The following is a 27,157-nucleotide window of genomic DNA, read 5'->3' as shown; positions in this document are numbered from 1 at the left end:
GCCTCACCAAGTTAGCTGGAGGGCCTGTGCAGATGTGTCCCCAGTTACCAGTTCTCATTCAGTGTAATGATATGGCTGTAAAGATACCTGTCAGTGTACAATGTGAAGTACCAGGTAGGGTTCTGTTGGGTAATGACCTGAAAGCTCTTGGAGTTGTCACATACCCCCAGACCTCCTAGTAAAAGGTTACAGGAGCTCACAAAACCTGCAAGAGAGAAAACCCTGCGAGGGTTATCTAAGGAGATGACAGAGATCACTCCTTTACCACTGGAGCAACTCACTGCAGTAACTACCCGATCAGGAGCAAAGGGGCAACCCAAGACTCCTAGGAAAAAGTCAGCAGCAAGCACTCCAGTGCTTCCAACAAGGACTTCCCCTCGGTTGTCCACAGTTACACCTGTAACTCCACCTCCAGCTGAGGCTGAGAGGGAGGTACAACCCTGTGTGGTTGAACGAGACTCTGAAGAAGAGCTAGTGAGAGGCCAAGAACTTATTGGATATCTGGACCCTGAGGACCATCCTGAGCTGCAGTCTCAACTGGCAGAAGGTGGGCCCAGCAGGGCAGCTTTTCGTAAGGGACAAAGAGAATGTTCAACTCTGGAGGGTCTCCGCCACCAGGCAGCTGCTCAGGCTGGTGGGCAAGAGCCTGGGAAGTATAGGTTGCACTGGGAAGATGGCCTCTTCTACAGTGAACCAACTGAGTCTGTACCTGGAGACTACAAGCACCTTGTAGTACCTCATGAAAACAGACAACAGTTCTTGCACTTAGCCCACGAGATTCCTTTGGCTGGTCACTTGAGTTTCAAGAAGACCAAGGAAAGGCTCTCACTCTACTTCTATTGGCCAAAAATGGGGGCAGAAGTAGATAAGTTTTGCAAGAGCTGCCATACCTGCCAAACTTCTGGTAAGGTTGGCTCCAAGAATGTGGCACCTTTAGTGCCTCTCCCAGTTGTGGGAGTCCCATTTGAGAGGGTAGGGATTGACATTGTTGGTCCCCTTGATCCCCCAACCTCCTCAGGCAACAGGTTTATCCTTGTTGTAGTAGACCATGCTACTAGGTACCCTGAGGCAATTCCTATGAGGACTGTTACAGCTCCGGCTGTAGCTAAGGCCCTTCTTGGTATTTTTACCAGGGTTGGGTTTCCTAAGGAAGTAATATCCGACAGGGGGTCAAACTTCATGTCCCACTACATGAAAGCCATGTGGAAGACCTGCAGAGTTACTTACAAGTTCTCAACCGCATACCACCCCCAGACCAATGGGTTGGTAGAAAGGTTTAACAGAACCATGAATAGCATGATAGGTGCTTTAGAGGAACCCCTGAAAAGAAAGTGGGACCTTCTACTGCCATGCCTTCTCTTTGCTTATAGAGAAGTCCCTCAGGAGGGAGTAGGTTATTCTCCCTTTGAACTTCTCTATGGCCATCCAGTCAGAGGTCCGTTGGCCCTGATTAAGGAGGGATTGGAAGGTGCTCCTCCCCTCAAGCCAGTCAGAGTGACTGACTATGTGATAGGTCTCCGAAGTAGAATGTCACACGTGATGGCAGAAGCTAGTGATAACCTGAAAGCTGGACAAGCTTTGGTCAAGCATTGGCATGATCAAAAGGCTAACATGGTTGAGTTCACTCAAGACCAGCTAGTTCTCGTTATGCTCCCAACAAGGCAGAGGGCCTTGCAAGACAAATGGATGGGACCCTTCAAAGTTGTGGGAAAACTTGGGGAGGTCAACTATCTGGTGGATCTGGGCAGACCCAGGGAAGCTCCTAGAGTCTTCCACACCAACCGACTGAAAGCGTACGTCTCCAGACCTGAAGTAGGAGCCTTGCTTCTAGCTTCAGCAGCCGAGGAAGAAGAGAGTGAGTCTCTCCCTGATCTCCTCAGAGGTGTACCCTTAGATGAGAAAATTGAAGGAGTCAATCTCTCTTCAGATCTGACACCTGAGCAACAAGAGGAGTGCAAATCTATGTTAAATCAGTTTACCTCCCTGTTCTCACTCTCACCAGGCTTGACCCCTTGAGGACAGCATGAGATACTCACTGGTGACTGTCTGCCCGTCAAAAGCAGAGGATACAGAATGTCAGAAAATGTGAGAACCCATATCAAGGGGGAAGTCAAGAAGATGCTTGATCTCGGGGTAATAGAGCCCTCTACTAGTCCATGGTCTAGCCCAGTTGTGTTAGTACCAAAGGCAGGATCCAAAGACTTGAGATTCTGTGTGGACTATAGAGCTCTTAATGCAGTCACCAAGACTGATGCCCACCCTTTGCCAAGGACAGATGAGTTGGTGGATAAACTTGGTGCAGCCAAGTACCTCAGCACATTTGACCTTACGACAGGCTATTGGAAAATAGCCTTGACAGACCATGCCAAGGAGAAAACTGCATTTTCAACCCAAGTTGGCTTGTACCAGTTTAAGGTGATGCGTTTTGGATTAAAAAATGCACCTGCTACATTCCAAAGGATGGTGAATCAAGTTCTAGCTGGGATGGAGGACTTCTGCATGGCATACTTGGATGACATTGCAGTCTTCAGCCACTCCTGGGAGGAACATGTGAACCACCTAGGGCATGTTTTGCAGGCTCTTACGCAGGCCAATTTGACTATCAAGGCAAGTAAATGCCAGATAGGTCAAAGTAAAGTGGTGTACCTTGGGCATGAGGTAGGAGGTGGAGAAATAAGGCCTTTGCTCAGCAAAATTGAAGCTGTGCAAAATTGGACAACACCTACTACTCAAACCCAGGTGAGAGCCTTCCTAGGCCTCACTGGGTATTACAGGAATTTCATTGAGAACTATGGGACCAAAGCTTCTCCACTGAATGTAATCTCCTCTCCAAAATTCCCTAAAAAGGTTAAATGGAATGAGGAGTGCAATCGGGCCTTTGAAAAACTGAAGAAAGCTCTTTGCCAAGCTCCAGTACTGAGAGCTCCTGACTACCACCAAACTTTCATTGTACAAACTGATGCTTCCAATGTAGGTATAGGTGCAGTTCTAAGCCAACTGGATGAGAAGGGTAGGGAGCACCCCATTTGCTTCATCAGCTGTAAGCTGAAGGATCCTGAGACAATGTGGGCAACAATCGAAAGAGAATGCTTTGCTATTGTGTGGGCACTGAAGAAGTTTAGGCCATACTTGTATTGTTCTACTTTTGTCATTCAGACGGACCACCAACCCTTGAGATGGTTAATGCAAATGAAGGGAGAAAATCCAAAACTATTGAGATGGTCAATCTGCCTGCAAGGGTTTGATTTCACCATTGAGCACAGTTCAGGGTGTCACCATCAAAATGCTGATGGACTCTCTAGGATGTATGTCATCGACTAGAGGTATGAGGTTCATCCAGGAGTGGATTAAATCCTCCTGTCCCTTAGTCTGTGGGAGGGGGGGCGAGTGTTAGGGAGAATTCTCTGTTTAGGCTGAATTTCCTAACCTAGTGAGTCCCCCAGCAGCTTTGCTGGATTTTTGGGGTTTATATTTTTCTCCTGCCAAGAGAGTCTCCTTACCCTCACTCTTGGACATGATTTGAGTGTATTTCTTTGACTCTAGATGTGTTTAATGGGCTATTGGGTCTTTTACTCCATAGGGCTTCATGTGTTTTTGTGATGTGTGTTACACAGCACCCTCAGTGCAGGAACACAGGGGTGTCATAGTGACTCCCCAGTATAGACTCCATACCCTGGGACTGACTACTGTCTCCCAAGGTCTGTAAAGTCACCATTGACTTTACTAGTCTTAAATTCTGAACAGAACCAGTACAAACCATCATATTGTGGACATACTGGCTGGGGCAATTCGATTGCCCCGGGGTCTGTTAGTCGAGGGGACACGTCTCCGTCCCCCCTGATCGAGTTTTGGCTGACAGCAGTGGATACTACTTTTTATATTCAACCGCAAATATTTCTCTCTGGGATTTTCCCATTGTTCGAGGCTACTATCTTTATTTATTTAATTACGATAGCCTCGAACATACCGCTGGTTTATTTAATTAATATTAATTCTCCGGTTGGTATTTTATGCCAACACTCGGTTCTAAAATGGCGTTTGTGTTCTCATCTGTGACTCCAACCCAAGTCGAGCCCTTTGTTCCACTTTTTTGGCGGGCTTCTCCACAGAAGCCCTCCAAAGTGGTGCCACTCTGTCTGGAGTACTTAGGAGGGGTGGAGGGGGATTTAGGCACCCTGGACTGAGTTGCCTAGGCAACTCAAGTCGCACTCCGTCCTGATTGGCCCAAGTGGTGAGCCAGCCGGCTCACCACTTAGCATGTTTGAGTGACAGCTAGGCTGAGTGAATGGGGGCTTTCTGCATAAAAGCAGGGCTTTGGGGACTGGAACTTCAGAAGTCGCCACAGGACCTAAGAATCTGACGAGGGAGAAGCTGAGCCGACCTGCCACGACGACACCACCGGTTGAGCCCTGCTGGACCCATTTCACCACTTTTCCCAACGACAGAGGAGATCTCCCGCCGGAGAGTCTTCTTCCTTTGACTGGTGGGGATAACCAGTTTCACCGTCTTTTCGCCTTCCCGACGTATCTCGTGGCCGCCTTGCCTGTGCCAAGCACCCCGGCAACTGGGATACCACGTTTTACCATGACCGCGAATTTAAGGGTAATACCTTTAACCGGAAAACTCAGCGGCTGGTTTCTTCCCTGGCAGTGCAACGACCTTCATCTTTCCTCCAAGTCGAGATCTTCTCTTCCCCTGGACGACGACGAGACTTGCACCCGCTGCCAGGAACAACTGCCACCGCTGGAGGATCCTTCCCACTTAAGGTACCGTGTCCCGCCCGGCTTCCCTTGCCACCGGCTGTATGGGGTAGATTTAGACCCCGGCTTTCGAACCTGGGTTAGCCTGGGACACCCTGGCTAAACTTTTCTGAGCCAATCTAAACTCTTTTCGAACTCTCTGCAAGACTTTCTAAGCCTAGTGTAACTGTGTGATCTTGGGCGCATTTGTGCTCTGCTCTCTCTAAGAGTGGGCCCAGCCTATGGACTTTGGCTCATAAGTGACTTTCGCTCTTCTGCCTTGCTAATAGTGTTCCTAAAGCTTAGAGTGGTGTAACTTCCCATATTCTGTCTTTTTCCCTCCCTTCTTCATGAACTTGTTGGAGTGCCATCATAGTTATGCACTCACCTCTGTCTGAAAATAAGAGGTGTTAACTAAGACTTATCTGATAAAGAATAAGGGTTGTATATATTATAATAGTAACTGTGTTTAGAGTGTTTTACGATAAGAGTGCTGGAGTGTTTCAAACAGTGTGTTTTTAAATAAATAATTATATACTTTGATACCAAAGCTCTGGTCAGTGTTTGCTTGTATTGTTGTATCTGAGTGCCTATTGTGTATACTTTGCATACTGCCTAACTCTTCTTGAGGGAAGTCTGACTGCTCAGCCACAGCTACCAGGTAAATCTGGGTGGTACAGACTGCTAGCAAGTGGGTTTACTGCTAACACCTGTAGTCCTAAATCTTTTTGCAGTGTTCCCAAAGGGAACTGCACAGGTTTCTGCCTAACAGAGATCTTGTGGGCCAAGGGGGCCACATACATATTGAAAAACCAGGGGGATAGGTTAGTCCCTGTGGTACACCACAAGTAGAGAGAGTGATAAGGGAGAGAAGGGACCCAAGTTCCACCTGGGAGGGCCGGTCAGAGAGAAAGGAGGCAAACCACGCCAGGGCCTGGTCTGTGATGCCCAGGGTATCACAAAGACGTGGTTTACTATATCTAAAGCAAAAGAGAGGTCGAGAAGAATAAGGAAAGAGGGAGAGTTAGTCATGATTTGAGAGCAGGTCGTCACAGGTGTTCAGAAGAGAAGTTTCTGTGCCTCTGGATGCTTTAAAGCCAGACTTGTGGTCATGGAGACAACCAACAGATTCAGTGTGGATGGTAAATTGAGTGATGGCCAGCTTCTCCAGGAGTTTTCCCAGGAAAGGGGGTGGGTGGAGATTGGGCAATAGTTTGCCGGAATAGACAGGTCGGCGGTGCGTTTTTTGAGCAGAAGGTGCACAAGAGAGTGCTTGAGAGGAGAAGACTCCAGTGGCGAATGAGGGGTTGCAGAGGTCGACCATGGCTGGAGCGAGAGTGTCACAATATTGTCCTTTGTTATGTTGTGTTATGGGATTTTATAGAGCGCACAGTCGCCCGAAGGCATCATGGCGCTAGAGAGAAGAGGAGGACATAGAGCCAGACAAGGAAAAAGACTGCAACGTGAGAAAAACTGAATCAGAACAAGAGGGTCTTTAAGGCTTTCCAGAATGTCAGATGATTATATAGAAATCTCACCGATAGTCGCAGGGTGCTCCACAGCAAGGCTGCAGTGTTAGGCAGAATCCTGTGCACTGCCCTTAGGGACCACTACACACAATTAAGACTACAAGTGGTAATACAAGTTCACCTTTGGTACAAGCCTGTACTACTGTGTTAAAGTGGTAGCAGTAGCGGAGCAGCCAGGCTTATCTCAAGATTATATGAGCAGTAGCAGAGATTACACAAAGGTTCCACAATAACTGCGACTCAAGCAAACACTGACTCAAGGTTTCAGGTGAAAAATATAAGTACATTTATTTTTAAACCATCTGTAAAACACAAGACTTCTATTAATTCAAAACAACACGTTAAAAACACTACAAACAACCAATTCTCTTGGCACAGAATTGCTCAAGGTAAGTACCTTATGTTTTGACAGACCGGTGTTGTGAAACAAAAGACGTTACCGGAAACACATATGCGATCACTTTTTGACAGTTCGGTAGTATTAAAGAAACGCGTATCCGCGGCAAGAAATGTTACCGGGGCAAAACACACTTAGCACCTGGGCTAACCAGAGAGAGTTGGGGACAAAAAATCATATGCAATACTTTTGTCAAGACAGGCAGAATCAGAGAACACTCGCTGACAGAAATACAAAAGTCAATAGGCCGAAGCCAGTGTCAAGTGGAACCGGGTTCCTGTTGTCGAGGCTCACACAGTCAGACAGTTCAAGATTCAATGTTGACAGGAGTACTTGGGTATTGTCAACAGAGGAAGCAAAAGTTATAAGAAGAAGGGAAGCCTTGGAAGAGGAGAAGAGGGATTCATCCTAGCTCCTCAAAGCAGAACACAGTACCTTATTCAATGAAGAAGCTGGTGCCACAGCAGTTGTTCCTGGTAGTTTCCTGCATACCCACGGTTCCTGGAGCTTTGGGAAGAAGGACGACGTCTGGAGGGGTCTGCACCACACAGGGATGAAGCCAGCAGCAGCGACGGTGAATAAAAGGTCCTCTCCTTAAAAACAGGAGAGGCTGTTCGGATGGCTATCCGGACCACTACAGCAGGGTGCAGCGATTTCGACCAAAAAGAGGATCATCTGGCTGTGGAAGATGAGCTGGTTGACCCCACCAGGCTCAAGAGAAGAAGACTCCGGACTGGATCTTCTCTGGTCGTCGAAGGGTAGATAGCTCAGGACTGCAGCGGGGCTTCACCGGGACGGGGTAGTTGCAGCAGCCGTCTTCTTCTCCGCTTCTCTTCGGTTCCTTGTAGTTCCAGTGGCGGCTCTGACTTCCAGCCCAAGAGTCCTGCCTTTTATGCGAAAATCCCCCATTCACACAGCCTGGCTGTCAATCACGCAGCAGGGGGGTTGTCCGGCCGGACAACCACCTCAGCCAATCATGGCAAAGTGCGACTTGGGTTTCCTAGGATACCCTGTGCAGGGGGTGACTACACCCCTCCCTCACATTCAGCCCACCTAGTCACCCAGGCGCCCAGAGGAGGGCTTCTTGGCAGAAACCCGCCAAAAGACGGTGAACAAAGGAGGCAAACCTGGTTTGCCACGCAAAGTAAAACACAAGAAGGACTTTAACAAAAAAAAATGGCGAATAAACCCGACCAGAGCCAAAAAGAGTATTTGACAAACGGGTTTATGTTCGAGGCTAATATAATAGCCTAAAACAATACCACGTTTATATAGTATAATCGCAGTAGAAAGGTTAGGGTAGATGCCACAGCCACCAGCCAAGTCTAAATGTTAAAAGAGCAAAACAATGCTCTAGGAGGTACAGAAAAAAAGGGCTAAGGATTAACCCTTTCCAATACTCCATGTAAGATGGGGTGTACTGGGTCTGTGGTTTAAATGACCAAGTAAAGTTAATGGCAACTTTACCATTTTCTGGGGAACTGTAGTCAGCCCCAGAAATTGAGTCGGTGGGAAGTCTAAAAGACAACCCTGTGTCACTGCACTCAAGGTGCTGTGTAACACACAAAAGAAGGGGGTCACTGGAGTGGTGTACTCCAGAGTCCACAATCGCAACAGAATCGAAACAGAGGAAATACACATGGCAAAACATGGTTAAGAGTGGGGGAAAAGCTCACACTCTTATCAAGTGAACAAAATGAACTCCAGAAATCCAGGAAAGCTGCTGGGGGACTCACTAGGTGAGGGAAATTAGCCATAAAATGAGAATTCTTCCTAACATGTAGCAGTTGAAAAAGCCTAGCCACCCACTCTGGAAAGCCGGAAGGAAGGTACACAGAGCAAGCCAGAAGCAGCGGACCGCAGGGAGCGGTTAGGGACATATCTTACGAACTTAGTGCGCAGGTACTCTGCACCTTGATCGTGGAGAGCACGATGTACGATACACAATGTTTTAAATTGAATGCGCTGAGCTGCTGGGAGCCAATGTAGGGAGCGCAATACAGGGGTAATATGGGCCCCATAGGGGGGACCCTGTTGTCACCTGGGCCGCCATATTCTGTAGACATTGCAAATGGCCTACCAGCCCCTTAGGCTGGGCAAGGTAAAGGGAGTCGCAGTAGTCTAGCTTACTCCGAATCATGGCGGCCACGACTGGGGGGGGTGTAGGGTGACGGGGATCATATTGAGTAACTTTTGTAAGGATTTTTAACTGAAAATGCCCTGAATAGCAGACCGCCGATATCTGGGCGGTCATGGAGAGATTGTCCGACATAATGACTACAAGATTTTTTACTTTAGTGGAGGGCAGCGGGAGTGGGCCCAACGAGGGGAGCCAGAAGGAAGAGATCCAGAGTGAGGGTTACGGAGGAGAACCCACCACCAACAGCTCAGGTGTATCCCCATTCAGTTTCATCCAGTTACGGCCCATCCACTCCCCCACGGCCGTCAGGCACTTATGTAGGCACGCCGACACCACAGCTGGATCTAGGTCGAGACGGATCAGGAGCTGGGTGTCGTCGGCATACAAATAGCACCTGATGCCAAAGGAGCGGATGGTTTTGGAGGGTCAGGGGTCTTTCCTAGAAGAGGCATTCATAGACCGGACTTGTGTAGAGACCTCTTCAGGTGTGACGGGAGGGGGAGGAGTGGAGGGTGCCGAGTGGGGCCCCAGAGATGTTGGTGCAGGAGGGGGGGCAGAAGAGAGAGAGGACAGGATGTCCTGAGTTTTGGTGGTGAAATGTGCGGCCAGGTCCGAGCAAAAGGCCGGGGTGGGTCCATTTGAGGATACGGCTGCTGTAGGGTTGGCCAGTTCCTTGCAGACTTTGAAAAGTTCAGCCGTGTTGTTTGATGCTGCAGAGATATGGGCTTAAATGTTAACTCCTTTCTTGGAGCGGATGCAGAGTCTATATTGCCTTTGAAGAAGGCGGCATGCCAGTTTGTCAAAGGGCACACCTGAAGATCCCCATTTCCTTTCCGCTGCTCTGCACTTGCGTTTAAGGGCAGCCAGATCGGAGTCGTACCAAGAGTTACACTTTTTGGCAGGTTTCAGTCGGACCCTCATGACGGAGGCAAGAATGTCAAGAGTGTTGGAGATGGAACAGTGAAAGTTTGAAGTCCCTGTAGCTGCCCTACCTATCATAGCACATCTAACTGGGCTCTGGTGACCCTGTCACGGTTGTGGTTGAACAAATGTTTGTTCCAAGGCCCTGAATAATATGAGCTTTGAGGTATTTTAGTTTAATTCCCACACGGCTGTACCCCCTTTCCCAATAAATTGCAAGGATGGGAGACAAGGAGAGGGATTGGAAAACGTCGGGTAGAGGGGGAAGTCGTCAAGCTCAGTTTATGGGCCAGCAGCCAACGAGGATGATGGGCAATTGGTTATCGAAGGAGACTCTGCCCTGATTCGAGACTAACAGCTCAGAGCTGATCTTTAATGTTCTATCATGGAACTCTCTGGGTCATCTGTCATTTTTGCAAAATTTAGAAGGCAGTCTTGCGATACAGTAAGCAAATGTATTTTTACAAGAAACCTGGTTGACATCGCTGTTTGACCTTGTTGGCTTCTCTTTGGTGTCCAAAGGGTCGACTTTGTATCAGGGCAAAATCAGTCCTCTCTTTAAGCCCTTATATGGGGGCTAGGCCCCATCTGAATTTTTTAAGTGCATTGCTTCTGAGTTTCCTAAAGGCGTGTGCTCATACTCTGGTTGCTACGTTATATGCCCCCTGCCCACCCTGAACAGAAGATCGAATGAAGGCGGTTCTGGAGGCTTTGATGTCATGGTAATACAGTCTCCTGGAGGTGGAATAATAGCAGGAGACTTTAACGCGCATTGCTTGCAGGCTTGCCTGCCCATAAAAGCTGCATAAAGGCAATCTGAGGTCCATGAAGAGGTTGCCTCGAAATCACAAAAAGAGGAGACTTGTGGCTTGATTTATGCTTGAGTTTGATTTGTACACCTTAAGGCCTAAGGTTTTGAACTTGCTCTGCCATGGAGCAATGGGCGTTATAAAAGTTGCATTGATTTTCTTTTTGTTAATCCCATTATCTATGAATTTTTACATGAACCTGAAATGTTTCCTATTATGCAGAGTGACCATGCCATGTTAAGCATGAGGAGTACATTAAAACCTTATAGAAAGAGGGATAAACCCTGTCCATATGTTCAAAGAAGTCCTGGTTACCTTGCAGTTAGATATGATATATTGGACCCTTGTAAATAAAGAGGATCTCATGCATGTTGCTGTGTCTTCACATGTGGTATTAATTGTCCAAGATGTGGACATATAGTTAAAGGTCAGCCGACACGTGTTTCAACCCTGAAGGGTCTTTATCAAGGCTGATATCTATACAGTATTGGTCACAGAAGTCACATTTGTGTTTCACAAGGTAATGGTGTGGTGACAAAAGAGGCCAACGTGACATAGTGGTGAGGACGGCCACAGTGTGAAAGTGAATTCAATAAACAATTTCCATTAGGATTTAGGTTGTATTAATGACTTAATGACAAAAGATTTGAGTATGCAGCATGGCGTAACAGTTAATTTCAGGTTACATGAATGAAATGGTCAGAGAAGGAAAGATGGGGTGGAGGGAGGAAAACAAGAAAGGAAAACGAATTAGTTGTATGTCGTTAATGGAAAAGAAAAATTGGAAAATGATGTGGTATTTGGAGGGTAAACCCAAGGAAGCAGCTTACCAAAGGTAGTATATCTCGCAGAATATAATCCCATGATGTTCTGGCTGCCGATTGGCAAAATGTTTCAATCTTCACAAATCCCTAAGGCTAAAGGGGAAAGGTGGTGAGTTCGGCAGGCACCTGTAGGTGTCTCACATTTAGAAAACGTTTTAGTGAGTGTGAGCTAAGTGACCCTTGTTCTGTCCGGGTCTGGAGGTTTCAGAGTAGGTAAAACCAACTACCGAAGAATCCCGCCAGTGACTTGCTAACAGGCCATCAGGGTAAATGAAGGTTAGAATGCTATAGACGTGTCAATGTTATCTTAACTGAGGAGGTAGGGGAGCCCAAGTTAACCTGTATGCAAGCGTGCGGGATGGGTGGGAACCCCTTGTGGCAAGTTAAGCAGTATCGGGGGGAATGTGGGGTGAAGTCATAAATTATCACTAGTACAATTACTGTGATATGAAAACATTGTCTCAAGTGGCACTTCCTGTACGTGTGTGCCAAAGGATTGGGTTGGCAGGGGCCGCTAACTACTCCACGTATGTCCTGCCTAAGGATTGCAGCAGAAATTACCCTAAAGGGGGTGAGTGCCAGTAATAGCAATTTGTAAAAAGAGGACCGCTTTAAAGCATGCTGTCCGTTCGTTTCAGAAATTAGATAAAGGTCCACTAAAGTGCAAGAATAAGATTTAAAAAACTATTGCATAAACAACGGACCTAGCAATCAGTGCAGTGAAATACCTGTTGCTATTTCGGTGCGGGTCGCTCGTCTGTAGGTCAAGAGCTCACTGAGGGCTCATAATTATATCAGCCGTGACTATGCAGAATCTTTTGCGCATGTGCCTGCCGAATATATAGCCGAATATATAGCTCAGGAGACACAGCAATTGAACTTTGTGGCATTTTCGAGGAGGCTTGGGGGATCCACATAGATCGGATGTACAGAGATCAAAGGTTGTCTCCAGTAGAGAAGGTCTTGCCCCAGAGCAGCGTGAACCCTGTCCTGAATTATTATCACGAAGCAGAGGTTGAAGTGATCATTACAAAAGCGAAGGCCTCCAGGGCTCTGGGCCCAGATGGCCTTTCAAAAGTGGCTATGAAGAAAGGCCCTCAGTTATGGGTGGCCATTTTACATTACCTTTTTTTGCACATTATTGAGCAGGCTGAATTACCTCATGCATGATGTGACTCTATTCTGATGCAAGTACATAAAGTGGGCTCCCATCTTGACCCTAAGAACTACAGATTACTGGCAATGCTCGACACTAGTGCACAAATATTCACAAGCATTCTTTTGAAAATGTTAATCGGATGGTCTTACGCATACAATCTGTCAAAGCCTCAACAGAAAGAGTGGTGGCACAATGCACTCAATTTGGGTTCTCCATTTGCTAATATCGGATACATACCAAAATCCTGAGACCTGTTTATGCCTATGTTATATTGACTACTGTGCGGCCTTCTACAGCGTCTGTCGTGTTAAACTCTGTCAGGAATTGGTGGCATGCGGTATTGATCACTCTCAATTATACTACATCAAGGCGCTGTATAGCGACACAACGGTCAGGCTGTCACAGGAGGGGAGGCATGTCAAAAGCTTCCGTACAAACAGAGGCCTTACACAAGGCTGTGTTCTTGCCGCCTTCCTATTTAATCTCTATGTTGTTGACTTAGATCAAGCATTAAGGGGTGTGCATAATTTGCCGTCGGAAATTTGGAGGGGTGAGTATGGTATGGCTTTCCTACGCAGATGACACGGCCATCCTTGATCCGACGGCAGTGGGTCTCCTGCATATGCCAAGCGAAATAACCTCAGAATTAATCTGAGTAAGACAAAAATAATGACAATTGGAAAGGCATATGGTGGAATTTCTTACTCTTGGGGCATGGTGGGATACATCTTGAGTAGCTGAAAGATAACAAATACCTAGGCCTGCCTTTGAAGTCATCATGTAGCCTGGCAAACTGTGCTGAGCACCCCCAAGCATCGCGGAAATGGCTGGCAATCAAGGGTGTTATAGACAGAAAGTGGTCCAATGGCTCCACAAATTAGAAGCTAAGATATTGCTCTCTTTATTGGGCCTTCCGGGATCAGTCCCGGTTAAAGTAATATGGCTGGAATTAGGGCTGCAGTCCTTAATGTCTCTGTGAAAAATGGGGAGATGTAAACTTTGACTCAAAATAAACACAGGTGACGCGAAAAGATATCTCCTGCGTTTTACTATAGAGCATGCAAGATTGAGATCTAGCAGTGCAAGTTATATCGAGCTGCTACGTACATTTAAAGGCCCACCTAAAAGAGATTTGCTTTTTTTATTATTTATTTACATTTTGTACTAAAACACATATCAACCTTAGAATCAACAAGGAAACATAATAAATCTTCCACATGTACAGCACAAAAACTATATACAAGCATAAGAGACATAAGCCAAGTTATCAATCCCCTCCACCCGCACCGCTGCCCAAAAATAAGGCACCTAATGAGACTAGTACAAATACGTAAATTTCCCCCAGACTTTATCATAAAGATTAATTCTCCTGTCCCTCCTGAACATTGTCTTTTCCATATCAGCAAGTTTATTCATTTCATCAACCCATTCAACAGTAGACAGAACCACCTTAGACTTTCACCCACGTAAGATCTCTTGCAAACCATAGCACCTCTAAAAAGCCATTTCTTTTGTGAAATGGTTAGGTCATCCAACAATTCAACCCCACCCAAGATCATCGTTTTGAAATCCAAATCAATGTTCTCGACCCAGTACTCTCACACAAATCCTACAAATCTCCATCCAAAAACCACAAACTCTCGAACAGTTCCATAACATATGTTCTAGAGTGCCAACCTGGTGCACACAGCTCCAGCATTCATCCGAATCTGAAAGACCTTGTTCCTTCATCCGCTCAGGGCTCCAGTAAACTCTCTTTAAAACCTTAATATGCCTGGATCTTTTCCCCCAGATTTAGTGAACAAAGCATTACATTCTTGCACATACTCTGCCAAGCTTCAGATGTAATATTGCAGTCCAATCTTCTACCCCATTCTTCTTGCAAATTATCATTCACCTTGTAGCTTGCGACAATCCCCTTGTAAATCCAGCTCGCCAGTCCCCCTTCACCCGGTTTAGGTTTAGCCAAAAAAAGGTCCAAATCATTATCCCAATCAACCTCCCCAACCACCTTTTTCAAGCACCTGTAATCAGCTTTCGAAAAACTCAAAATGTCCCTTTTCACTTTGAGCTCATCAGCTGAAAGCCATTTACCCTCTCTCCCAAGATCACCAATCCAGTTCACCCCTCGTAAAAACCATTCAGACCCGAATAATGTCTTTCCGTTTTCTCTTATCTTAGCATTAAACCAGATGGAAGCATTCACCGACTTCAGAGCATTAACTCCCAGTAGTTCAGACAGGTTTCTCCAGGCTTCTCGTAAAAATTCCGTAGTAGGAAGTTTATTACTTCCCAAATTCGTCATAGTAGTCAAGATCACTCTTGGGCTCAGTGGACCAGCAAAACCCACCTCTGCGATTGTCCAAAGCTCAGGATCATCCTTCAGAAATGGGATAAAGGAATGAGCTGAGAACGCGAAATGATAAGTGCGAAAGTTAGGGACCCCCCAGCCCGCCTTTATCTACAGGCAATTGGAGCTTCCAGAGTTTGAGTCTGGGCAGCTTTCGATCCCAAATAAAGTCCTGCATCAAACTGTCCAGTTCCTTCCAATAGTGCTGGCTGACCTACAAAGGCAGCATGCCAAGTACATAATTCACTTTCGGGGGTGAGATCATCTTGAGGGCATTAACCTTTCCCCATAACAATAGATAGATAATGCCCTTCTCTCCAAATCCATTTTGGAGTCCCTACAAAGCTCCTTCAAATTCTCAACCACCATGTGATCAATCAAAGGGGTCAACCAGATGCCCAAATAGCGTATTCTCTTCTCACACCATCTAAAACCCAGGCTGTGACCAAAGACTTATTACACATGTGAGTTAAGGGCATAACAGATTTCACCCAGTTTATTTTATAACCAGAAACTTCTTTAAATCTGGAGAGAAGCTGCATCAAAGTGAGTAAAGATGTCCCCAAGTCTTGCAGGACTAACAACAGATCGTCAGCATAAAACCATACCCTCTGTTGAACTCCCCAGTAACCTACTCCACTCAAACCGTATTTGCACTTGAGCGCATTAGCCAAAGTCTCTATCGCGATAACGAATACGAATGGCGAAAGAGGGCAACCCTGTCTGGTACCCCTCTCTAACTGGAATGATTCTGATCTTAGTCTGTTCGTTTTAACATCCGCCGTTGTGTTTGTATATAACAAAGTAATCCATGAGCTATAACTCTCTCACACATTCATTTTGCGCAAAACAGAGTACAAGTATTCCCAATTCACGCGGTCAAATGCCTTTTCTGCATCCAGGGAAATGACTGCAATATACTCCTCAGAATTCATGACCTGATATACAGTTTCAATCAACCTACGGATGTTGCTCGAAGTCCGTCTGTTCCTAATAATTCCAGACTGATTGTCATGGATCAGTGACGGAAGTAATTTCTCAAGTCTCATGGCCAGAACCTTGGACAATACTTTGTTGTCTGTGTTAATTAGGCTAATGGAGCGGTAGTTGGAAGCCAGTTCGCAGTCTCTCCCTTTTTTGAGAAACACTGAAATTGTAGCGGGATTAGTAGTTTTGGGCAGTAAACCGTCCCTCCGCGAGGTACAAACATATCTCTCAACAACTCAAGAGCAGAATTTGGAAGTATTCTATAGAAATCAACAGGGAGACCATCCAAACCCGGAGACCTACCCGCGTTCAATTTATGAATCGCGTTCCTCAGCTCCTCAACCGTCAGATCCCTTTCAAGTAATGAACGATCCAAATCAGAAATTTTAGGAATTTTCAGGTTCTGAAAAAGGTATTTCCCCATACCAATAATGCCTGGTTGATTACAGTTTAAATTCATGAAATACTGTCTAAAAGTACTGTTAATCTGTTTAGGATCAAATGTGATTAAGCCATTGGGGTCTACAATCGAAGTTATTGCCCTTTCAGAATTCCTTTTCCTCAGCCGATACATCTGTCGCATTTTTTGCCTTTCTATAAATAAGTGAACCGTGAATGATATAAACTACTTTCTACCCTCTCGGACAGGATAATATTAATTTCCTTTTTCAGTCTTCGTAATTCCTTTAACTTTTCAGCATTAGTTTGATCCAACATCAAGTCTCTCGAAAGATCTCGAATTTTAAAATCAATCCAAGACAAGTCTGGCATTCTCAAGCTTTTTCCGTTTTCTGCTGGATAAGCCTAACAACACACCCCACATGGTGCATTTAAATGCTTCCCAGATGCTGTTTGGACTTAATTCATCTGAACGATTTTCTTTCATGAAGTAGTTTGCTCCCGAAACTACTTTCTCAAGAATTTCCTCACCGTACAAAATGGATGTATTCATTTTCCAAGTGAAAGACCTGCACAAATCAAATTTCAGTTTCAGATGCATGGTTACTGGTGCTTGATCAGTTATCAAAATATTTCCAATACTGCACTAACTATAGCTCTCTGTCATTTTGCCACCAGTGAGCAACATATCCAGTCTCAAGTAACTTCTGAAAAGAAGCTATATTCTCTCATATTAGGGTGTTGCATTCTCCAATTATCTTTCAAATTATGTTCTTCAATGAGATCCTGGAGAGACAAGTGGTGATTATCAATTTTCCTGTTCAGGCTATACCTACTGCTATCCAAAGTGGGATCTAGGACTGTATTAAAATCGCCTCCTAGTAGGATGTTTGGAGAATTTAAAATCTGAATTATCCGAGTCACTTTTCTATAGAAAGATCCATCATCAACGGATGGATCATAGATATTGCACAGAATCATAATTTCCCCTTGTATTTTCACCAGAAAGGCAACTATCCTTCCGTCTTTATTCTTTCAGGGCCATCAGTGGCGTTTTCTTTCGACTAAGGATTGCAACTCCACGAGACCTCGAGGTAAACGAAGATCCATAAGTATCCAACCGACTTTTTTTCCAAACTTTTAATCTCATCACTCAATAAGTGAGTCTCTTGCAGAAAGCATATGCCCGCTTTCATATCATCTAGACAATTAAAAAAATATATTTCTTGACCCTGTTATTAACCCCATTGACATTCCAGGTCACCACGCATAACGCATAATTTGTTTCCAAAATTCCCAATCATTCCTTTCGCCATACTCTCACACGCTCGAAAATGCACTAGTCTCAAAAACAACCACAACGTAGAACCCACCTCTTAAGAAACAGTTGGAGCCTAGAAGCACCTTCAACACGAAAGTGAAACATTCAACAAGGCCTATGTCATAGGCACCCCTCCCAATCCCCGTAGAGCTCAAAACAATAACATAATAAATTGAATCCTAAAGTATTCTCCCCAGAAACTCCTAATCCGTTCTGAACTTTAGTTAGCTTTCCAACTCGATACAATCAATAATTAACATTAAAATTACCTTATTTTGGCCAAAAAGCGCTCCAACTGCTGACACCAAACGGATACCCGTGTAGGAAAACCCATTCAAGTGTTTCACCAGCCCTCGCTCATTCAGTTGTCAGGACAATGAACAGAATAGAAGAGGCCAAGAACGCAGACAGCCCAGTTATCTGCACAACTACATCAAAGTGGACAAAAGAAAGCAACACAGTGAAATCCCAGACAAAGCCATGCTTACCCTCTGAGATTGCGCAACGCCCCGTGAGGACATCTGATAAATAGGTGCACCTCCATGTGAGATTATCACCAAAATGTGTTAAGAATTAAGACTGCCGGCCAACTCATCCAACATTAGTAAAAGATGCTAGAACAATAACACATATATGATCTTACCAAATCGAAACAGGCCCTAACCCACTCCAACACACCCAACCCATTTGCACAAACCCTAAGGTTGCATTCATTTGTCTTGGGGTCAGCTTCTAAAAATCTACAGCCTGACCGATCTACCAGAGTGCAGCAGAGTGCTAAACCATATATATTAAAACCCCAAGAGACCAATCAGGCGAGCCATATTTGACCCTATCCTAAGATCCCTTATGTTAGGACATGTACCAGCATAAACCTCAGTTCTATCCCGACAGTGTTTACACATCATATTGATAAACTACCATTGAGAATCAAGGAATACTAAAATAAATATTCATACAGTTAAATAATAATAAAAGTTTGAGATAAAGTAAGTCAGCATATAGAACATAAATAGCAAAAGTTCCATGAGATGTGTTTTATATTAGTGGAAAATAAACAAATAGAATATCAATAAGAAAAACGAATTGCATGTTGTATTAGAATTAAAAAACCTTTGATGTCAATTAAAGGTCGAGTGAAGTCTAATGAAAGTGCTGGAGCAAAGTAACCTTAACATAGGGTTGTATTAAACCCACTTGCTGTGTATATATATATATGTGTTAGTTATCCGGAACAGGTGAATCAACCTACCTTCCCTGTGCCACACCTACTCAACGTTATGTATGACCCCTTTTACCCAACACAACCCACTAACGTGTCCGTCGAAGTACCCCGCCCCATCCCAATCTGAAAAAAAATCACACCTGTTAAGCCAAACAAATATAGGGGTGTGGGAATGAACAGCGCCCTATGAGCAACTGCTGTTAATTTAGTCTATCCCCAAAAACCAAAGCAATGCAATATTGGAGTGCTGCGCATCCAGGGTACATATGAAGGTGGCAATACCAAAAATTATATAAACACATTGACTCCAAAAGGGGGGAGGCGTTGGACCCCAGCCAAGATCAGTCTTGGCAAATGGATCATGGGCCACACACATTAACGCCCGAAAACCACTTATGGATTGACAATATTTTAGGGTGTGGGAGGGATATAGACAATGTGGCAGGGAAAGAGTATCACCACCTGTCCGTACCTATCAGAAAATAAATCAAAACAAAAGAAAAATAAACAGAGAACTCATTAAAGCATACATGAAACAGAATTGAATTAGTAGCCATGCAGTAAACAGTAAGGAAAAGTCAAACCAAAATATAGCAATCGAAATATATAACAAAGCATATTAGAACAAATCAGAAGGATAAATGGTATATTTATAACTGAGCCATTGTGAACTATATGTGTAGAACATAAATAATTTGTGTCTTTTTTTAACACTCCCTCCATCGGAACATCCGACTCCATGAAACAGTATTCGAGATTAGAGACGCAATGAAAGGACGTCGGCAGGCCGTTAGGATCCAGTTATAAGACGGAAACAGACCATCTGATAAGAAGTAAAACGTCCATAATGATCCAGAATGAATCTGTAATAACTAAGCACAGAGGAGAAAGTATGTTCGACGAGCAGAAGGGCTCAAATAGGTTGTTCTTTCCCCGTTCAGCATTGAAAGTAGTCCCCCATGAGCAGGCAGGATATGTCCATCAGGTCCCCAATTAAAGAGAAGGTCGCTACACAGGGCATTAGAGAAGGCGATCAGAAGTCCGCCCCATATGAGCCGATTGCGAGAAAGCCATGTATTTAGAAAGGACAGTACCTCCGGTTAGGATTCAGTGGACATCCAATCACAGGGCGGCAGAAACATTCATCATACCTTCAGAGCTAAGCTTCATATACCAGATCCATGTCATGCACAAAGAACCGCAGGTAAATCCACCGAGATCCCAATCCCGGACGGTGAGAGTACGTAACCAAATAATGCGTTCCATAAGAGCGTCAAGTGAGCTGATTAGAGGCAAAACCAGGTCCTTCACTCATATATCCAACCTTGAGTGCGCAGACATGAAACAATCGGGTTTGCTGAGACTGAGTTTTGTTTACATTCAGGAAATAGACTTTTAACTGCACATAAGTACGGGCGCCATTTTTTTATAATAAAAAACATTTATCTTGAACCAAGATCAAATGACATGCAAGTTAAAAATGTAAAATAAATACCAGCCAAGAGTCAGGAACACCAGGTCTAATTATGAAGACAAGGCAAAGTCACCCTTACATTTTTCCAGCAGATGTAACGCTTCCTTGGGGTCCGAAGTAGTCTTCTCACCATCTGGTAGCCCCAGTGTCATCACGTTGTTTTTGTTCAAATAAACATTTATGTTTAAAAGTTTAGCCATATCCTTGGCACCTTTGAAGGATCTTCTCATCAATACAATTTCCTTGGGTTAGTCAGAAAATAAAAATATAGGGTTTCCCATATAGCTGGTGCTGCCTTTGAGTCTTGCTGCTCTCATCAAGTTTTCCTTTGTCCTGAGGTTCACCAAAGTGACCAGAATGTGTCTTGCTCTGGGGCCCGAGTATTTCCCAACTCTGAAAGCATGATCAATATCATACATAGAAATAGAGCCAAAATTAAAGCACTTTTAAAGATTTGTATCACCAAGGGGATCAAGTTTTCATTGTCGGATTCAGCCAAGTCTTCAACTCCAACCAGTCTCAGATTTGTACCCCTCAGCTTCAGATCCAGTGCAAGGTGTATCCCCTTTTCCTTTTGAAGATCACTTTTTAGGTTGTTATATGCCCGAAAACTTGCAGCAATTTCTGTGACCATGGTATTTGAGGTTATTTCTAGGTCTTTGACTCTGACATCCAGCTGAGATGCCTTTAGGCTGAGTTCTGCCATAGATGACTTGACATCACTGACATCTTGTGCAACTTGAAGCAGGAGAGAGTAGATATCTTGAGTGTTGGGGGTGCCACTCATCTCCATGATCTGCTTAGGTTTTTTAGGCACCGGGTTCTCTGCCTCTTCAATTTTTTTCTTTGAGTTCATAATCTTCAGGAAGAGGGCCCAGGAGCTGCAGGAGTAGGCTGCTACTTCAGAGGCCAACATTCCGGAAGAGATTGATTTGCGTCTCCCGGTAGACCATGAACCTGCCAATTTTCCTAAAAAATTAAGTGAAATCAGTCGTATGGGGCTGTGCACAGTCTATATCCAGGTTAGCAAATATGAGACGGTGCATGCTCTACACACAACAGGGACAGTTTACATTAACCCCCTAGTAACCTGACGAAACTTTGCAGCCCGGCCTTAATACGCTTCATCATGTTCCTCCGTAAAAGCATTTTACCAGCATCAGAATGTGGGAGCCTGGAGGGGCTTACCGTAGGCTGAGCACCTGTGCAGGTTGTGTAAGCTTAACATTAAAATCTCAAGTCGTGTACATACAGGCTGCCCTGTTGTTGGAAAGGAATATGCGAAAGGATATAGTAAATTTGCCTGTTATCGCTCCGGCCAGTTTTGGGCATGTATATCTGGCGCAGAACCTCTGGTCATGACCACTGCGGCTTATTATGAGGCAAAAAAAATATTACATTTGTTCCCTGTATGATTGAGCTTAAACAAGTAAGGCTGACGAGATGCTCGTGAGATGCTGTTTGTAAACAATTGAATATATGTAATTTAAACTATTTATATGGTATCCAATTTTAACATTTGGTATAGGTAATATGGATTGATTGTGTATTAATAATGTGATTTAAGGTAGTGTAAAAGGCTGGAATGACTAGCTATGTGCACTTAATAAAAACTATATATATATTTTTTTTATTGTAAAATTTGTTTGAGAGAACGTCGCCTTTAAGTGGAGCACTTGGAAGGAAACCACGATTTTAGACCTTTTGCAGGGAAGGCACACTGGCGTTGTTATTAATACACTGACTTTGTACTGTATTCATTATGTTGATTTATCCTGCTGTCACACGGTGTGCATCCCTTACTGTTGTTATGTGTTGTCAAGTCAAATAAAGAAAGTTTAAAAAAAAAAATTCATACACTGACTTTGCCATCACACCTTCAGTGTTACTTGGTTTAAAAAAATTAGAAACTTTGAGGAGAAAGCTAACCATTTGAGAATATTTCAGTCTGTTGGGATTTCTGAATCTGATGTTTTCACTTCTACTTTGTTACCCATAATTGCGAGACTGTTCGGCTTGTCAGTGTCTTTACAAGTCTATCAGATCTCAGTTTGACATACTTTCAGGTCCTTTACTTCTTTCAGGTCAGTGTTTTTCTCGGGTACCAAATTAAGGACCTCTCCCAACATCACTACACTTAATGTTGGGATGAAAGTCCAACACCCCAAACGCGAGAGATAATATAAGCTAAGGCAGTCCCTATAACACGAGATGGAAACTACACAGAAGGCTAGACACCCTGCCAAAATTCACAACACATAGGCCTTTGGCGAAGCTAACAAAAGGTTAGATAGATTTCTGTGAACCTCCCATGAAGAAATGCAGGCAGTAACATATAGTGGACACATATACACACAGATTAAGAGTATATCCCATTAAGAGTAATGGCAGAGGCGAATAATGTGCGGTAGATCATTAGGCTTAAACACACATTTGTAAGCAGGATAGAGGCACAGGGTGTGTGTGCCCCAAGCAGCAATAAAAGCTTTCATTAGAAACACTGAAGGACATTCACAAAAACATAATATAAGCACAACGGACATTCATTCGTTTTATAACATATAGAGTAGGCCTCAGGGCAAAAGCAGCCCCGTAGGCTGTTCAGAATTAATAGGCCACAGAAATACATGGATTATTCCACACAGTAAAATGCACCCTGTTTTGGTTCATCTTGGAGAGAGACACACACAGGGCCAGTGGCCTTGGAAGACAGGGTGTAAAGCCGTACTGCGATTGGTCAGGACAAAAAGGCACAGCCCATTCCCAGGCTTCGAACTGGAAGCACTAATTTAATCAGATGTTGCAACTTTGTGCAGACCACATGAGAAAGGGTGAAAAAGCTGCACAGGGGTTGGCTAGGAATAGAGGGAGCGGCAAGTTCCCAAGCAGCGGCAAGTTCCCAAGCATCAAACATATTACCAGTAATGTGCCTACCCATTGTTTTAAAAACGAACAAGACAGGATTCCCAGGTTGGTGAGAATGTGGTAATGTGCAGAAGAGTGTACAAGACGAAGTCAATCGGGCAAAAGAAACACTCTGCTCCCTGTAGGAAAACAATTACCTAGGAGTGAAATCACAAATACTGAGCAACATCAGTACTCCAGCCAAGAAAATAAAGAGATTGGTATTCATGATTATAGAAGCAAGGAATTCATTAAGTAATACTTGGAATATAATAAGGAATACATAAGACAACCTGACACCCATTGAATTATGTGTGTGTTCATATGTATTAGGACCACTCACACCCACCCACACATAAATAGACATTTTAGATGTGCACATGGTCCTGAAGCAGAAGCCAAGAAGCACACTGGATGAAGTCATGCAGACACGTCATGGGAAAGGAAGGAGATAGGTTGGGAAGGGAAAGATGTTTCCAATGAGAAGTTGCAATATTAACTGTCAATTGAACATTCACAAGGGTGAGAACGGTAAGCGGGTGCCAACCTTTGGGCCCCATGAGAACAGAGGTCAAGTATTCTTTTTGTTGCTGCACTGTTTACACCGCACAAAGTGATTGGTAATTTACATGCATCTTGAAACATAGTGTACAACTCAACTTTACTTCTCACTGTGTAAACCGCCATTTAATGATGTAATGTTGAATGATTTTTGGATTGTTCCCAGCCAAGAGTTTGTGAAATAAACTTTTGTTTTTCTTGCATCTCGTGCACTTTATTGGCTCATTGGATTACTTTGATATGATTTGGGTTTTTGGGCCTACCTTATAGTATCCATGTACCTTTGTCAGTCTACACAGCATGTCTTAATCAAGTGTTTAAGGTTCTCAATGCTCCTCCCGATTGAGGGGCCTTCTGTTTGCTTTGTGACATCCCTGTCAGTCTCTCTCTCCTCCAGGTTCTGAGGAGCTTCTTTCATAATTAGACTCCTTGCATAACAACCAGATACTGGGAGTCTCCATGAAGGTTCAGTTCACAACTTCTCAGCCTTCCAGCAAAATGTGTCCGTTACTCCACCCCCCTTTCACTCGTTCCCCCAATCATGAACTTAGGTTGGTAGGGAGCTGCCTTCATTTTTCTTTTGAGTTTGATTGGATGTAGCCATTTTTGCTCAGCCCATTTTTTAATCCTGCTCTGTGCTCTGACCCCATTTACATGACGACCTTCAGGTGATAGCGTCCACAAAACAAATTCAGTTGGCCATCTTGGATTGCCATTTACTACCTTATAGATGTGATACTTCATTGAATGATCATGTAGTAGCACAGTTTTCTGTCAGTTTGACTAGTATGACGGTGTCAGTCTGCACCTTGTTCCTTCTAGTCAGGGTGGGTTGTGGGCTGGTTGATGTTTTCTCTTTTCATGCTTGCATTTTGATTGATCATTGTGTGAATAAGGGTAGGATTACCAAAGCATGAAGTAAACTATTCCCCAGGCCAGTAGGCTGGGTCTGACCCAAACAGGTTGGGGTGTGAAAGCGAAGCTCTGCTGACATAAAAAAAAACTCACCTCCAGCTCAGCCCTCGCACCACCATCCCCTTGCTGTCCACCCCTACATGTTACAAATGTGAGACAGCACCACAATCATGCTCATTGACCCTCTTGCATTCCATTTTCTTGGTACCTCCCCCTTAGCTGTTGCTCGCTCCTTCCTGGTTGGTCATTGCTGAACACTCCTGCCCTTGCCATTACACCTTGCAGATTCCTCTCAGAGACTCTTTAGATGTGATGTAGTCCTTGTATTCCTGCACATACCTACTCTCACTGTACTTGCCTTCCATTCTGTGCTCATTGTCTTTCTTTTCTGTCCACAGACTGAGCCGCTGAAGGTGCTGATGGAGAAGTACAAGCAAGCCATGGGGCTGCAACACAGCAAGCTTTCTTTCTTCTTTGAGGGGCGGAAACTGACTGCAAAGGCCACCCCTGAGCATCTGGGCATGGAGCCAGATGATGTAATAGAGTTATGGGTCTGACCATGACCTCTGTTGGTGTGGACTATGGCATTTGGAACAATTGCCATTTGGTTGATTTTAACCCATCTAGCAAGATTGTCATTTTTGGTTTCTCTAGGGCTGCCTCCATCATTTAGGTGGGGCCAGAACACCTTTGGAACAGACCCTCGGATGCACTACCTGGCGTGATCCTACCCCTTGGGTGATCTCCTAGAAAACACTGCCTCAGAAAATATGGCGTGGTGAGATAGTCATTGCCTTGGCTGTCCACTAGGAGCATCAGAATTTCTTCCATTGTGTGCACATTCTGCAATGTCTCTCTACAACGATACACCAAAGTGTTCAGGAATCGCCCACTCTCACTGTTTGAACATGGAGTAGATTCTCTGTCAGGATTCATGCTCCTTCATGATCGGCTACTAGGAATTAAGTTGTCTGCACAGACCAGGTGCATTGGCAGCCCCTCTGTTAGACTATTTCTTACATTAGCTCTCGCATGTTTAATAGATTGCATTGCTGCAAGGCCCAGCCTACGCTCTGACACTGGAGGATTGTTCTGAATTTTCTTGCTGGAACACAAGGCTCTTCTTACAGCCCAACGTAGATAAAGGTCAATTTTATAACTGTTTGAGGACCAGCATGTTGACCGAAGAGAGATTCAGGATCTGTAAACCATCTGCTGGTCTGAGCACTACAGTATTTTTACGAATAATAATAAGTCCAGTATGGAATATACAACAGTAAATGGGATTTGTGGCTCCTACTTGAACACATATACTCTAGAAAGTGTGGCTTCATATCTTATGGGAGACTATGTAATGTTGAAGATAGATTAACAGCGTATGATCTTTGCGTTCAAGCTTCCAGTTAGCACCTGCTTCATTTATGGAATGTAATCTTGATTGTGTTCTTCTACACCGTATGGAACAGATCATACTTCACGGGATGCAATGGACCTTAGCACTTCTATTGGTTGCCCTGTATAATGTTACCCCCATTACAATTATGTCTGTCGGGTATACCCAGGACAAACTGGTATATGAGAAACAAAACATTTTGTAAGTAGTTTTTTTTTGGGGGTCTAATGTCTCATGTTTTATTGGTTAATGATTTACATTACCATTTTGAGTCATGAGCTTGAAATATTAATTTTGTGGCTGCACTTTCTAGTGCCCTGCTAATTGATTTATAAACAACTGGCACTAGCATTCAAATATACATATAACCTCTCTCTTAAGCTTATTTTTTGTTTTTACGCTCAGGTTTGACCATCTATTCCGCTGTGACAGATTTACTTTGCTAGACATGCAGGTCCTGTTTCAGCCAATATTAATTGTTAATTGAACCTAATATTTCTGTAAATACAATTTGTGCCAACTTTGTTGCACAAAATAGTTAACTTTGCATCTGTTCCTTTTTTGTAATGAATACAATAAATCTATTTTTATTTTCTAAAGGCATGTGTTGCCTCTGTATTTTCCATTGCATAAGACCATGTGTTGTCAACAGCCATTTACTTCTGCAGGGTTTCTTCTTGGTAAGTGACTTGGAAGCCTGGCTGCATATGTGTCAAAAGATCCTTACAAATATGTCGGGCTTTCTCTGAGTGAGGTTGCTAAAATGTAGGGCACTTAAACACCCAATTTATCAGCGGAACATTTTACCACGCTCAGCCTTTCTATAACCTGGAAAAATTATCAAAAGCAACATTCTGGTGTTGTGTTTAATGTAACATTTCTCCACCATATGTTCATTTATAGATTTACATGCTTTAGATATTCCATAGCTTTAGTATGGGATTGCCCTTTTAACTAAGCACATCGTTTGACCCAGGATTCTGGTGTGTGTTCCATCTTCACTTCTCAATGCACAAATGAACTTCAAAGGCACATGGACTAAAGTCACATCTTCTGCCTGGCAACCTCAAAGCACTTCTGTTTTAGGTAAACTGTTTTAACCCCTTAACT

General features: G+C 44.1%; 1 protein-coding gene across 2 annotated transcripts in view; it reads left to right on the top strand.

Annotated features, from left to right (window-relative positions):
* Positions 1-26,646, top strand: part of LOC138581103 (NFATC2-interacting protein-like) — a 267,438-nt gene extending 240,792 nt beyond the window's left edge. For both annotated transcript variants that reach the window (XM_069652180.1, XM_069652178.1), the window contains exon 9: positions 25,053-26,646. In XM_069652180.1, coding sequence (XP_069508281.1) covers positions 25,053-25,211 — 159 coding nt within the window. In that variant the 3' untranslated portion in view covers positions 25,212-26,646. The remainder of the gene's footprint in view (positions 1-25,052) is intronic.
* The last annotated feature ends 511 nt before the right edge of the window (positions 26,647-27,157 follow it).

The sequence above is a fragment of the Ambystoma mexicanum genome, chromosome 3p, assembly GCF_040938575.1.
Source record: "Ambystoma mexicanum isolate Mex_15411 chromosome 3p, UKY_AmexF1_1, whole genome shotgun sequence".
Taxonomy (NCBI): domain Eukaryota; kingdom Metazoa; phylum Chordata; class Amphibia; order Caudata; family Ambystomatidae; genus Ambystoma; species Ambystoma mexicanum.
The sequence above is the reverse complement of the archived record's forward strand: the minus strand, read 5'-3'. Positions and strand labels throughout refer to the sequence as shown.